This window comes from Sorex araneus, chromosome 2 (genome assembly GCF_027595985.1).
Source record: "Sorex araneus isolate mSorAra2 chromosome 2, mSorAra2.pri, whole genome shotgun sequence".
NCBI lineage: Eukaryota > Metazoa > Chordata > Mammalia > Eulipotyphla > Soricidae > Sorex > Sorex araneus.
Genome location: NC_073303.1, coordinates 114,894,634 through 114,911,092, shown reverse-complemented (window position 1 = coordinate 114,911,092; position 16,459 = coordinate 114,894,634). Strand labels below are relative to the sequence as shown.

General features: G+C 35.8%; 1 protein-coding gene across 2 annotated transcripts in view; it reads right to left on the bottom strand.

The window, feature by feature from the left end:
* Positions 1–16,459, bottom strand: part of CSMD3 (CUB and Sushi multiple domains 3) — a 1,180,343-nt gene that overhangs the window by 574,363 nt on the left and 589,521 nt on the right. For both annotated transcript variants that reach the window (XM_004607658.2, XM_055125482.1), the window contains one exon: positions 7,063–7,175. In XM_004607658.2, coding sequence (XP_004607715.2) covers positions 7,063–7,175 — 113 coding nt within the window. The remainder of the gene's footprint in view (positions 1–7,062; positions 7,176–16,459) is intronic.

Here is a 16,459-nt window from a genome sequence, read left to right as displayed (position 1 = left end):
GATTGGAAAATATATATTTTTAAAAGGGTGAAATTTCATTATCTTTCAATACTCCAACAGTCTACTATAAAGAAACAGAAAATTGAGCAGGGCAATTATAAGCCAGTACACTGAAATAGCAATCTAAAATTTTTCCCAAATCTAAAGCCCAATTACAGATGGGCCACCAGTAAGTTTTATTAAATTTCAAACATAATCTACTACTACATTTTTTCTCAAAGTTCTTCCTATAAGTTGAATAAAAATAATTCTTCCCATTTCTATGAATCCAATATCACCAATACCAAAAGAACATGGAGACATCATATAAAGAGGAAAATCACAGACCCATGAAAAGAACCCATGATAAATATAGATACAAAAACCTCAACAAAATCTTGTTGTACTAAATTCAACAGTATTTTTAATGAATTGTACCTCATTCTATGAGAGATTTACAGCATGAATGCTAGAAATATTTGATGTACTCAAATCAGTTACTGTGGAAACATCAAAAGTATAAAACTAGTATTATATTAGTAGAAACATAGAAAGCTTGCGGTAACTTGTAACATATGTTTATCATTGGAAAAGATTGACAAATTAGGAGGAACTTAACCTTAACCAACTAAGGCCATATGCCACAAACTCATAGCTAAAATCATATTCAAGGGTGGAAAAAATTAAAGCTTTTCCTCTATGATAAGACAGAAGAGAAATAAGTGGACTCTTACAACTATGACTCAATTATTATTAAAATTCCCTGTCATAAAAATGAGGGAGGTAAAATAAATGAAAGAATTTCAGTTGGAAAATAATATATCCTATCATTACTTGCAGGTTACATTATACTATTCATAGAAAACCCTAAAAAATACATTAAATGTCTTGAAACAATAAAACTGTAGTGGCTGACTACAGTATATAAATGTTGGCTGCATTTCCTTTTATTCTTTCTCTCCTTTGTTTGGGGACCATGTGTGACTGTGCTCTGGGAATACTCCTAAATCTATACTGAAGGATCAGCCCTGGAGGCCTGGGGAACTATATGGGGTGCCAGGTATTTCTAATACCAGCTCAGCTGCATGCAAGGCAAGTAAATGTCTTACCCACTGTACTATGCAAAAAAAAAAAGAGAAGATAACAAATTTTTTCAATGTTATTATTAACACATTTTAAAAATCAAATAAATTGGAATCAACTTAGCAGAGATGTCAATAAAAGACTTACATAACAAAAATTACAAGTAGAAGACACAAGGTAATGGAACAAAGAGACAAAGCTCGTGGACTGGAAGAAATAACATTGCCAACGTGCCAGATTTTCCTCCAGCAAAATCTACACTAAACACAATTGATATCATAATCTATATAGAATTATTCAAGGAAATAGAATAAAATTGCTGATGTGCCCATGGGACAACAAAAGTCACCAAATTCAGCAATCCTACTGAGGGAACAAAGAGTTGAATTGTCATAATTTAAGATTTTAAACTATAATCATAGCTATGGCAATTAATCTCCAGTATAATATCAAAATTATGTAATTATTTAAGTTATATGATTATGTAATTATAATTTCATAATTAAAATTATTAAAACAAATTGGTCGCAGCATCCAAGTATAGCTCACCCCCTAAAAGACCTAATGATTTAAAGATAAAAATACATCACATAACTCTGTCTACAAAAAAATAAATAAAATAAGAAAGAAAGAAATGAATGGAAGGTTCTGGGTTTATAACTTGGCACTAGAACTCTAATTTGTTCTAAAATCTCTCATGTATGAGATTCTACTTTAGTTGCATCACCAACTACACACACATACACACACACACCTGCACACAGGCAGAGATCAGAAATGATGAACAAACACTTCTTAAAAGAAGACATACAGATAGTCAACAGCATTATCACTGTCAGTGACATATTAATTAAAATGAAATGGGCTACAATAAATATGGTTTATATGAAAAGAATATAAACAAGTATAGATACAGGCATCTATAAAACTAAACCCTCTTACACCTTTGGTGAGAATACAAAGCTGATCCCTTCTCTATGAGAAACAGTATGGAATTTTCTCAAAGTTTTAAAAATAGATACACTATATTACCTAACAGTCCCATTCCTATGTCCACACAGGGTAGAAAAACAATGATTCAAAGAAGTACATTCACTGTACTTCTTTTTACAACAAACAAGGTATAAAAATAAGACATATGCTCAATGATAGAATAAAGAATAAGGAAAATCATACTATGAATATAGAGCAGGGACTGGGTCGATAGCACAGTGTGTGGAGCATTTGCCTTGCACACAGCCGACCCAGATTTGATTCCCAGCATCCCATTTGGGCCTCCAAGAACTGCCAGGAGTAATTCCTGAGTGCGTGAGCCAGGAGTAATCCCTGTGCAATGACGGGTGTGACACACACACACAAAAAAACTATGTATACAGAGCAGAATACTACTTATTATAAGAAAAGATAAACTCTCGCCACTTACATTTAAAAAAATGAAACTGGGTTCTTATCTCACACCTTACGCAAAAATGAATTCAAAATGGTCCAAATATCTTGAGATCAGACAAGAACCATACAATATGTTGAGAAAAATATTGTCAGAAGCCTCCAAGATTTATATCTCAAAGGCATTTTTAATATTATGGTTTCATTGGTAAAAGTAGCGAAAACAAAGAAGCAGTACTATATCAAATTTATTTCTGCAAAATAAAAGTAAAATATGGGGCAAAACTAAGAGGCACACCGAATGGGAGAAGGAACAGATAAATGGGGTAGTCTCCAAGATATATAAAGTACTTGCAAAGATAATACAAATTACAAAAACTATCAAAAAGGGGAATAGAAAAAGAACAGACAATTCTCTGAAGAAGATATGGAGGTGAACAATAGACACATGAAAACCTGCTGACAATCACTTCTTTTCAGAGTAATTGAAATCAAGATGACAATGAGATATCAACCCACACCAGTGAGAATGGCACTTATCTAAAATGAAATGAAACAAAACTGGGTATCATCTATTGTGGCCAGGATATAGTGAAAAAGGAACTCCTACTCACTACTGGTGGGAATTTTGTCTGATTCAATACCTATGGAAATCAGTGTGAATATTTCTTAGCAAAGGAAGAAAAGAATCGTCACACAGTCCAACAATCTCACTTCTTGGTATCTACACAAAAGCATTCATTCTAAAAAAATATATGCACACTTTTATCAATAGTAGCACTTAGTACAATGGCTAGGCATATGGAATCAAACTAAGGCCTAGTGACAGATATAGTGAAAACGTGGCATATATGTACGTAATTAAATATTATGCAACTGCTGTGGATGATAAAATAATGCAATTAACTGAAACATGGAGAGAACTGGAAGATATCATGTTAAACAAAGTAAGTCAGAAAAAAGTGCAGATTTCAGATAGTCTTATCTGTTATATATAATAATAGAGCAAAAGTAAAGCAAGTGATCAAATGTGGGCTACCTAGATTACTCTTCTTTCCTATATTGTAGACATGAGAAGCACAGGAAGGCAAGTAGATTTAGGAAGCATGCAGGAGGTTACAGGGACAGGTGTCAGGGTTCACAGGTGGTATGTAATGTGGTAAAGAAATATGTCTAAATTACAGATCCAGCAACTGTATAAGCATAGGACCCAAACCACGAAAACCAAACTTGAAAACACACCTATTTAGGGGGCAGGCTGGTATGGGACAGAGCCTGTGGCAATGGTGAAGGAAAGATGTGGCTGGTAGTGGGATTGGTCTTATTTTGTTGTATTCCTGAAATTCTACATGAATTATTACAAAGCAATAAAGAGAAATTTGATTAAGAATTAAATTTGAAAACCTCCTTTAAAATTTAAGAAAAGAGGGGCCGGAGCGATAGCACAGCGGGTAGGGCGTTTGCTTTTCACGCGGCCGACCCGGGTTCGATCCCCGGCATCCCATATGGTCCTCCAAGCACCGCCAGGAGTAATTCCTGAGTGCAAAGCCAGGAGTAACCCCTGAGCATCGCTGGGTGTGACCCAAAAAGAAAAAAAAATTAAGAAAAGATATGCGATAGAAAATCTCTTTAATTTTTATGCAAGATCTATATTTGATGCTAGATCACATATTGTTACAAATTATAAAATAAAGTTAATGCCCCTAGATCAACTCTTGAATGCATTGTTTTTAGGTGCTCCATTTAGAACCAGACAAGTACTTAACAGAAAGCAAGGGACATATCAAAATCACTTGTAGTATGCGAAGTTGTAGAATCTATCTGCATATCAATATTTGAAACCTCTAAAGTATTTATCCTGCTTCAGGACTGAACTCAGGTTTAAAGGACAGAAAATACAAAAATGTAATTTTTAGAATATAAACATAAATTAAGATTTTGTGGATATGTATTTAAACTACTAGATTATAAAATCTATTTTATTTATTAATATGTACTGAATAATAATTGAACACCTGCTATGGCAAATCAAGGGGTTAATAGTAAGACATAAGGCTGAGCTGAATATGACTTACATTCACCTAGTTCTAGGATATATATATATATGTTTTTTTAGGTAGGTGGATTTAAGAAAACAAAAAAAAAATAGTGTATTTGCCTTGCACGCAGCTGACCCAGGTTCAATTCCTTTGTCCCTCTCGGAGAGCCCAGCAAGCTACCGAGAGTATCTTGCCCACATGGCAGAGTCTGGCAAGCTACTCTTGGCATATTCAATATGCCAAAAACAGTAACAAGAAGTCTCACAATGGAGACATTACTGGTGCCCACTCAAAGCAAATCTATGAACAACGGAATGACAGTACTACAACAGCAACAGACAGTGTTTTAGAGTAGCATTGATGCAGTGGTGAGTTAAAATTAGAAAGACTCTCGATAGCCTTTACTACTGAAATGTATGAAGTAAATTGTTGGGTTTGAGAAGATAACTAATTTAATAAAATGGTACTCTAGGTTGAGAGAAAATTATGGTAAAGAAAACTTAAAAATAATATCTACAGAGATTTTGATTTTACCTAAAGTATGGAAACATTTCTGTAAGAATATAATATTCCCTCCTCTTTTCTGCTGCTGGAAGATCATGAGCAGCAATATTAAGAAGCCTGGAAGAGATCAGACTGAATGAAGAAAAGAAAAGTTAAAGAACTACTAATTAAGAAACTCCTGAGTTGATCTCATCTCTGAGGAAATTTGCATATAAACTGTTGGGTACCATTTTCTCTATTAAAAGATTTTACTTTTCCAGAGAAATATAATACCTGCCTGCTCTTTCTATAATCAACAACATGTTCCTTAGCTGATGATTAGATTATCAAGCAATCAATCAATCTAATTTCTTTAGTGAAAAACTAAACAGAAAGAGAGTAAAAAATTGTTAACCGCACTGCCCTCAATGTACCTACAACTCTTGCAGCAAAAGTGAGAGATCTGAAAAAAGATCCACATAAACCTGCCCCTGCCTGAGCAGTAACAAGTGAATTTTTTTAACAATTAACAAATCTTTGTCATAGTACTGATTTCAATGATTATTAGAGATTCTAAAAATTTAAACAACTATCAGTTTTCTGAAAGGTAAGCTTCCTATGGTGAATAAAAGACAAAATCAAAAGGAATATAGAGATACTGTATTCATGTAATCATTTTAAGGAGAAAAGAAGATAAAATAAGGAGAGATAAACATGTTTTAGAAATGTTCAACATAAGCTAAACGTTCCTAAGTTTGGCTACTTAGTTTTATTTATTGAGGATAGATAGGGAGTTTGAATGGAAAAGAAAGAAATTTAAAATTATAATCAGACTGTTCTTTTTAACTTGTTCAAACTGATATTTATACAGATTTCCTGAACTATTCAAATGAGTTTAGTACCAAATTTTGTCTCAGTTAAAAATATAGAATGCATGTGCCTTATCTCCTTGACAACATTCATTTCCATGTCTCCAGATACAAAGACATGGTAAGCCAGGATTTACAAATAAAATGTCTGATCAAAAATTATTTTATAAGAAAATTTTAAATAATCATTGTTTAACTGTTAAGTACTGATTTTTACAATAGAAATAATATATTCAAGTAATATAATGTACCTGCCTACAGTCTTTTTACATGTTTTATCTTTTAAAGATTAGACCTCAATTGGATTTATTAACATTTAAATTATTTTTATCAGAATATCAAATTTGCATTTATAATATGTATGTTTAGTGTCTAAATTTATTGTTCTACTTGACTTTAATCAAGTTTCATCAGGTATCAAAGACATTCACAATTATATGATGCTTGTATCGATCTCCTGCAAATGGAACTAGAAAAAAACTTTATTATATTAATAAATTTAATCATCCACTCATATTATTATAATTATTGATGTGAGAAATAATAATTAAATCCATTTGTAATCATTGATTTACATAGAATTAGATAATCTAAGCACTTATGCCATGTATTTGGTATTAAAGAATCACTAATTGATTATTACAAACTCAGTTCCCTTGGATATCTTCATAATTTGGTCCTTTATTTTTATTTAAAACATTTTATGGGGCTGCAGTGATACACAGCGGGTAGAGCATTTACTTTGCATTCGGCCGACCCGGGTTTGATTCCCAGCATACCATATGGTCCCCTGAGCACCACCAGGGGTAATTCCTGAATGCAGAGCCAGGAGTGACCCCTGTGCATCGCTGGGTGTGACCCAAAAAGCAAAAAGAAACAACAACAATAACCATTTTATTATTAGTTAATTTGTTGGGGAGGAAAAAATTCAAGTTTATATGTGTTCTTGGAAAGACTAGGAGTTCAGAATGGCTAAAGTATTTGAACAGTGTAAAGAAAAGAGATGAGGTATGCACAATTGGCATAGTTCAAAGAGAAAAAACTAATTTAAAGAAAAGTGAAATCAGCATTTTTTTGTTAATTCAGAGGAAAGTGTTTTGTTGTAATACATTCTTTGTGTTCTGGGAAATTTCAATTTTGTAGCGGCAATTAAACTTGAATTTCTAAGTATTCTCTGGTGGTATTAAGATAACATATTTCCTATAGTAGCAATTTATCATTACCTTTGTAGTTAACCTTGAAGCCCACAGATCCAACGCTCTCGTCTGTTTGAAGGTGCAGCCACATTTGGCTGCTCATGCTCACGATCAAGTCGGGCACAAAGCTTCCGGTGAGCCTGAGAAATGCATGCACAAAGAAAGATTAGGAAGGGCCCTTCTGCAGGAAAAGCATGAGACAGATTTGCTTCTCTGTACTTTCGCAGCTTAAAACAAGTTTTACAAAGTTTATAAGACTCTGTATTGAAGCAACGATACGGTTTAGTGACCAGGGTTCAAACTAAACAGGTTATCTTTGATGTGTTTATGCGGGTTAGGTCTTTCACATCCTAGAGGCGAGACACTAAACGTGAGACCACTGGAAACCTTTAAATCACCTTTCTAAACTGAAAAAGAAAAGGAGGGTCTTAAAAGAATCTTCAGTATCATTAAGTAACAGCAAGAATGTACTGCTTTTTAACCTTGCAAGCCTCACAAAACTTTGTTTTTAAAATGCCAAACATAGATGAGTGGGTAATATTGATATTAGGACAGTCATGTCATGTACATTTTGTCATGAACCTGTTGAAGAACATGACACAATTTTGATGGGCACCACTGACTCTATGCATGAACATGTTTATTCAGTAAAATTCAATGTCATTACCTTAACAAGAGATTGCACTTCATATATCTGACATTAATTGATATTTTAGTTCCAAAGCTAAAGCAACATCAAAGTTCATATAATAGAGGAAAGCACATGGAAAATATGACCTTAGAGGGGGAAAGCTATTGAAGAATTTAACAAAGAAAAAAAAAGGATTATCTTCAAAGTAAAATATCCATGTTGACAGGAACTTCTAAACCATATACTAAGAAGAAGAAGGAAGTCAAAATATGTGTCTACAAATGCTGGAGAATGCTGAACTGTTCTATCCAGTCCTTCAAACTCTGATTATTTTTGGCTAGTAAGTAAAGAATAACTAACACATACAGGCTAGTGTACACCTTTCCTACCTCATTCTCTTTGTTGGCCACAATTCTATATATAGCACCAACTCATTGTTAATATAAGGATAAATTATCTATCTATCTATCTATCTATCTATCTATCTATCTATCTATCCATCCAAATCTCATGAACAGTCAAACTGAATAATTCCCTTATGCCAAAGGGTAAATCTGTTCTTCCCTCTAGCATTTATTTAAAAAAATAAAACCCTTAAAATTGTAAACATCTATTTATCTCAGATAATAGCAATTGTGTTAAAAAGTAAGTAAGTTCATTTTGTATTCCATGTACATCTTTTTTGAGGTCTTAGAGTCATTTCTCTAATATGTCATCTCTTGGGCCAGAGCAGTAGTACAGCGGGTGGGACATTTGCCTTGTACCCAGACGACCTGGGTTCAATCCCAGGCATCCCATATGGTCCCCTGAATAGCATTAGGAGTAATTATTGAGTGTAGAGCCAGGAGTAACTTCTGAGCATCGCTGGGTGTACCCAAAAAAGACACACAAACACAAAAGTCATCTCTTTAAAATAACAGGGCCAGAGGCTTGAGTGATAGCACAGTAGGTAGGGGGTTTGCCTTGCACGAAACTGACTCAGGTGTGATTTCCAGCATCTCATATGGTCCCCTGAGCACTGACAGGGATAATTCCTGAGTGCAGCACCAGGAATAAACCCTGTGCATCGCTCATTGTCACCCAAAAAGCAAAATAAATAAATAAATAAATAAGCAAGAAGGGCCAGAAGGATAGTACAATAAGTAGGTAGGGCACTTGCTCTGCACCTGGCCAAACTGGTTTGATTTAATTTTAGCATCCCACAGAGTCCCCAAAGTCTCATCAGTAGGGACCCTTGAGAAGAGAGCCAGGAGTAAACTCTGAGTACTGCTGGGTGTGCCACTCCCTCTAAAAACTGTGACTATCAAGGAAATTATGCACCATGTCCCTGATTTGATGGAAGTTGACATCTGGGCACAGAGTCCAGAAACATGCCACATGCTAAAAGGCTAGAGGGCCCTTTGGTTGAAGATAATGAATGTGTATGCACAGCTTATATCTGCCCAACTGTATATTAGGTTTTCTTACGTTTTTAATTGTCTTATCATTGCTGGGAAACCCATTATGATTTCGTTTAATGTTTATTCAATATTAAAACTTTCATTATTTTCTATATTTTGTGGAGAGATAACTTTGTTAGTAGGAGATGCATATTCTTATATCTCCCAACAGTTTGATGATAAGGCTGGAATACAAATGGAGGTTCTAATTAAATGCACTAGCAAGAGATCTGATGACCTTACAGAGCTGCATAAGAGAACCTGTGTTATAAAAGAGGCTCCCTTCCACTGTTCTGCTTTTGGAAATATGAGCTAGATGAACTACTCTCTCCAAGGTCAATGTTTTATTACCATGCAATCATGTTTAAATTGGGTCCTAAAATCCCATTGGGATGATGATGATCTTTGATGGTATAAAAATAGGGGAAACCAGGATTGCTACCCACGGATATTTCACTTAAACAATTTGTGTATCCAATACGTGCCTATGGAATATGGATGAGAATCCAGACTATTAGAATTTGAAAGATTTTAGATGGCCTCACTGCCCAATAACTTAATTCCTGGTATTTATTGGATGTCTACGGATCTAAGAGGAAAGTGAAACATACTTTGAATAACCAGAAGAAAGACTAAAAGGAGTGGAAAAAGAAATGTCAGGCATTAAAGGGACTTTCTCCTTCATATAACCTTTTTCTTCCTTTGACAGTGCTGCCTCTGTTCCCCTTTATTCTTCTGTCAAATAGACACCTGAAAAGAGGAAAAGTGATGACTTTTTAGGTATGTGGTTATTTTGCTATTGGGTTTTCCTATAAAGATACGGAGACAATTTCTTCAGCTGGCAATAAATTACCTGCCTGCTTTGAAGACATGCGTGTGTGTGCCCACAGCTTATCTCCAATTCCACTGTATTCTGTACTACAGATTCTGATTCTAAGAATCCCTGAAACCAGTGATTCTCAACTTTATCCTACTATGACCCTCTTTCAAGCTTGTTCCCTTCTTGTGGCTTGCCTGTTCTACCAGTTGACCCCCTGACTTGTATGCTGTGCCCCCATTTAAGTGATTTTCACTTGTGTTCTCTGTGCAATATTCTGTTGATTCACAAGGGTGGAGTAGGTGGAGGGGGGTGGTCATATGGCTCACAGTTGAGAAATGCTGCCTTTAACTATGTTCTTATATAAAGTTGACAGCACATATGGTAATTTTAAGAATTGGAAAAGAAATGAAAACAAAGTGAGTATTATATTGATACATATACCATTTTAAATCTATGTATTTATTTTCACCTCTTGAACAAATCAGCTCTTGTTGAGTACCAATGAAGCTGATGCCACCATTACCATTTGGTATTATTCATACTAAATTTTCTTTCTCTGTTTCCAGAAGCTTGCAGAGATTTTCTACAGGGTGGCTGCAATGTGCAACCCTGATTTTGGTGGTGTGCACAAGATGGTGTGTGGAATTCTGCAGCCACAGTTTCATTTGATGGAGCTAGCATTCGGGGAAGCAGAGATGATTGATAAATCTGGGAGTTATCAACTATCCAGAACCCTGCACAAACTTACCCTCCCAAAGTCCTTGAGGAACCAAGGACTTAGTAACCTCAAGTCAAGACTGTTCATAGACCTTCCTCTAAAAGCGACTTAAAAGAAACTGCAGTGGTACCTCAAGAAGAAAGGTGGATCTCCACTATTTTTCATCAGGCATGTTTTAGAGAATTTCTTGAGATAGTTTGGCATGGTTGTAAGGGCAGATAAAAAATGTTTTTCAATGTAATACACTTTGTTATGAACCCCTTTCACCACAAGGAAGGTCTTTTAAATATAAGGTAGTGGGATGGACAAGACAGTTACCCAAATATTGGCAATAGTTTTGAGTTTGGAGATTATCTAGAGATACGTGAACAAGAAAATAATTTAAAGGTTGCTGCTCTGCTAACTGCTCAGTGTAACCGAATAACATCTACTCCTGCCAATTTTTAAAAGGATAAAGGAAATGAAGAAAACTCTGCAATATTACTGTGAGAATCTGAGTGATTGAAAATGAAATCTGAGAGAAAAAAATTCCAGGGGAGGTAGACATTACAGAAACAAGAGAATTACCGGAGTGCAGATGGCAAGGGATGACAGGCATATGGTTTTCAATTGATAGATTGGCTTAATCTCAGAGAGAGCATCTAGTAAAATACACATTTAAATGACTTTTTTCTCAGGATAGCTTGGCCTTGTTTTTTTTTTTTTTCTTGGAGATACTGTGCCACTTATTCTGAAATTTCCCCTGAAGTTCCTCACTTTCCATCTGGTGATGGACCAAAATGGGTTGTTGGTATTTTGAGGAGCTTTGTACTTATTTCTTCTAAGGTTGCCACATGGATAGATTCTCTGGTGAAGTAACATGTTTCCTTACTTTCTTTTGAATCTCTTGTAAGCCTGATGGGGAGCGATCACTGGGACAAATTAAGACAACCATATTGTGTACTACATATGGGGTGTCTGGGGAACAGCCTGGAAAAAAAGGGCATCTGATTTGGTTACTGCGCACCTTCTGTGAGAAGCTGAGAGAGGCAGGCTCATAACTCCATGCTGAAAAAAGCATTCTCTGCAGAAACACATCAATGAATCATTCGGGGGACCCAGAGATATTAACGCTAGTAGTACTAAGATGTGGAACCCGTAGAAACAGTCAATCCAAAGCAATATAAGTTAGAGTCATGTGTTAAACATTGGCATTTGTTTTGAGCTCAATTAGAAAAAAAAATCAATAGATGATTATAAAGAGCACCCACCCTATAATCCAAAACCTGCCAAACTTCCAGGGGAAAATAGGGTAAATCAAATCAAAATGGTTGACCTTTGTTAAAGATCTTAAAGGAGTAAATATGTTGTTCTAATAATGTCTATAGTTTCTAATATCAAAACTATTATAACCTTGGTGTCATCCTCTGCAAACTTGTTGTTTCCCAGTGTATTTCTATCCTGCTTCTCCCTTATTATTTCTCTGGATGACAATCTAAATTTATGTTTGCATTTACTTATGCATTACTTACAGCAACGGACTACTCAAAAGTTTCAACAGTCTGTTGGTATTTCTCAACATATTTATAGAAAAACAGAATTGTGACAAATATAGCCTTTGAAAGGGCACAAGTTATTATTACAGAAAGATATAATATCGTTCAGTTAGCAAACACTTAGGCATAAGTTGGTACAATATGTTAATGTCTAGGATTCAGCCTATTTTGCAGAAGATTCATGTAGTTAAATAAACAGTTTAGTTACATCTGTAGAATCCTGGGACATTTTGGATAGAGTGTAAACAGCTTCTAAAGAGTAGAGAAAAATTATGTTGGAAACTTAAGGGAATAGCTTTGATGCTCTGATTTAGTTATATAGTCTATTTATATATCTATATATATTTATATAGATATTTAGTAATATAAGGGAAATGTATATATATGCCTCTCGGAGAGCCCAGCAAGCTGCTGAGAGTATTCTGCCCACACAGAAGAGTCTGGCAAGATTCCCGTGGCATATTCCATATTCCAAATACAATAACAATAACAGGTCTCATTCCCCTGACTCTGAAAAGAGCCTTCAATCATTGGGAAAAATGAGTAAGGAGAGGTTGCTAAAATCTCAGGGCTGGGATGAATGAAGATTTTACTGGCGCTCGCTCAAGTAAATTGATGAACAAGGGGATGACAGTGATACAGTGATATAGTCTACATAGACTCTGATGAAGTTTCTGAACTAACAACATCTACTGCCTCAGCTTTTCAGGATTCCAAGTATTTAACATACTTTTTATTTCGTTCATCAAAAAAATAAAGCTGTTACTTAGGAAAATATCTTAAAAAATGGTATTATACCACAAATAAAACACATCGTCTGTACTTTACTCTAGTACTGAAATTCTAGAAACAACAACACACTTATTTTATTTTATTTTATTTTATGTTTTGGCCATACCCGGCTGTGTCCATGGCTTACTCAGGGATCGCTCCTGGAAGGGCTTAGGAAAACCAAATGATATTTCCATGACTGAATCAAGATCAGCTGCATGTAAGATACATGCTTATCTGCTGTTCTACCTCTACAGCTTTAGTGCTTTTAAGCAGGCTTGAGTCCCTTTTCTTATTTACATATAAGAGTTGTTGTGAAAACATCAGGGAAATGCAAAATGCTCAGAATTTGTGTGTATGCCATAAAACTTGCTTCCAACTATTAGCTGATAGCAGAATAATATCAAGTATTATTATTCAGTCATAATGCGGTTCATTGGAGATCAAATCTCCTAAATCTTGTTAGTATTCTGGCATAACTTACTCAAATAGATAATCACAACTGTTCAATAGTAATTACTGACCCGATGACCCAATTTACTCATTTGTTTACAATGACATTTAACATTGTCATTGGTCATAGTCAGGATAAAAGGAATAAATGTGATTAAAAAATGTTTCATAGGTCTAAGAAATAGTATAGGGGTTTAGGTACTTGCATTGTGTACTGCTAGTGCTGCTTTGATTCCCAGCACTGCATATGTCCCCCAGGAGAGAGTCCTAAGCGCAGAGTTAGTAGTAAGCCCTGGTGACAGTTGGGTATGACCTAAATTACCCTCAAACATTTTATTTTACATTTTATGGTAACTACTGACAAAATTTTGGAAGCTCCTACATTGCCTAGAGTTAAACTATCACAGAGAGTCTAATCAAAAGTAAAATAATAAATACAGACCATTCCCTCCCGTCTGTGAGACATAAAGAAACATAATGACATAGAAAGTAAGCAAAGGCAGCAGAAGCTCTGAGCTGGTCTACAGAACTGTGCTTATCATGGTGGAGAGATGGGGGAGCTTAGGGGAGAGGGTATGGTGTTGGAACATGATATGCGAGAGACACGCTTGTGATCAGTTTGTAAATCATGGATTCTATTTTCTTAAAAAAAGATAATAAAAATTGTGATGATTTTACTACACATGCATTTACATGGAAAAATGTGTTCTAGGGCTGGGATAATAGCACAGTAGGTCAGACGCTTGTCTTCCCTATGTCCAACTCGGGTTCGATCTCCTGTGCCTCATGGTTCCTGGAGCAGCAATACGAGTGATCCCTGAACATGGGACCAGGTGTAAGACATGAACAATACTGGAAGGGGCACATAAAAATTATTCTACATAAATTTATTCATAAATATAGATTATTTATCTGTCCTGTCCTGTCTGCCTGTTGTTCATCGATTTGCTCGTGCGAGTACCAGAAACGTCTCCACTATGAGACTTGTTACTGCTTTTGGCAGCTCAAATATGCCACAGGTAGCTTGTCAGGCTTTGCCATGTGAGTAGGATACTCTCTACCGAGTAGAGCTGGCCGGGCTCTCTGAGAGAGATGCAGAAATTGAACCCGTGTCAACCACATGCAAGGTAAATGCCCTATACACTGTGCTATCACTCCAATCCAGAGATTATTTATACATATAAACATGTAAAACATATTATATATATATGTAAAACATATTCTATCCATCACACAACACTGGAAAAATAGAGGGTTTGGGTTTTGGGTTTTTAGTTTAGTTTTGTTTTGTTCTTTTGTTTGTTTCTGTGCCACATCCAGTGATGCTCAGGGGCTCCTCCTGGTTATGCACTCAAGAATTACTCCTGGTGGTACTCAGGAGGCCATATGGAACACCAGGGATTGGACCCAGGTTAAATGTGTTCAAGGAATGTGTCCTACTAGCTATACTGTCACTCTGGCCTCTAAGATTCTCTATTTGGAAAGAAATATCATGGACACTGGTAATAGATTCTTTAGTAGAAGTATAAATCCCTGCCCAAATATGGGATTTATAAAGGAAATGCATTGCGTGATTACTGCAGTATGTCACTCAAAAAGCAAGAGTCATTAAAATAGAAGACAGTAAATTTCCTACATAGACTTACCGTTTAATATATTCTATGTTTCTCCAAAATAAATAAAATGGAATTATAAGAGGTCTAGATATATATTTTTTAAACTAAGTAGGTTATCTACAAGATCATTCCTATTCTACAGAATTAATTGCTTATATAGTAAAATCAAGATAATCAGCTATATCCACCTAACTAGTAAATTAATAAAAACAAATGAAGTGTTATGCATAAAACCCTATTCATAGCAGTATTGTAATCCAAAGTTCATAAAAGAAAAATAAAAATTTCCTGACATGGAGGCAGCCTGAACTGCACCAGAGGCTGTCTTCCCTGGGGCCCTTCGAGGGGATGGGCTCCAGCTTCCCTCCCCACCCCTAGCAGAGTTCCTGACAGTCGAAGACCACCCGAACCTAGTTACAGCCATGCTCGAGGCCCCTCTCCACACGTTCGGACAGGCCTCACACATGCAGGTACCGGCAGAGGAACCCAGGTGTGTGTAATTCCATCAATGGCTAACATCCAAAAGACTTAAAAGCGAGCTCCCAGATATCTTGTAGCCCACTTCTCCCTCTGGGAGAAACTGGCAAGCTTCTGAGTGTTTCCTGCCCACATGGGACAGCCTGCCTTGCAAGCTTCCCATGGTGTATTTATATGCTAAATCCAGTAGTAAGCTGGATCTCATTCCCCTAACCCTGATAGAGCCCCCAGTGCAACATCGTTGGGAGGGCTGAGTCGAGAGAGATTTCTATGATCTCAGGGAAAGGACGAATGAGAGGTTACCGAGCCCGCTCTAAAAATCGTGTGTTCGGAGGCAGCCTGGGAGTAGGAGGGAAACTGGGGACACTGGTTGAAGAATGTGAATATGGGTGAAGAGTTTGGTGCAGGAACATTATAGGCCTGAAACTCAATAAGGAATAACTTTTGTAATTCATAGGGACTCAATTAAAAATAGATTGTAGAGATGAACATTCTCTCAGCAATATTCTTTGGCAGGCATTCCCAAGATAGTGAATAGGTAGTTTCTCCAAACAACATTTTCAGCATCCTGAATTCAGAAAATGAAGAGTTTTTGCCCAATTACTTAAGAGACTATAAATCTCTGATTAACCAAAGCTAATCTTTATAACCATTCTCTACATGTGGCTATTTTTATTGGCAAACACCTGCAGTTTTTTGTTCCACATAAGTTTGTATTATAAAAATATATAATATTTATTTTTTATGAATTCATATTTAGTATTATTTTATATAAGGTACTTATTAATGATTAGTTACAAATGTATTTTAGACAGATTAACTTGCTAAGGATGAGGATTATTCTCTACTTGTAGCAGTATACACCTGGAACTGGCATACCCCATACTTAAGAGCAATGATATTATGAAAGAGACAAGAATGAGCAACTACTGATTCAGACATAGAGAAAATACAACTCTTAGAG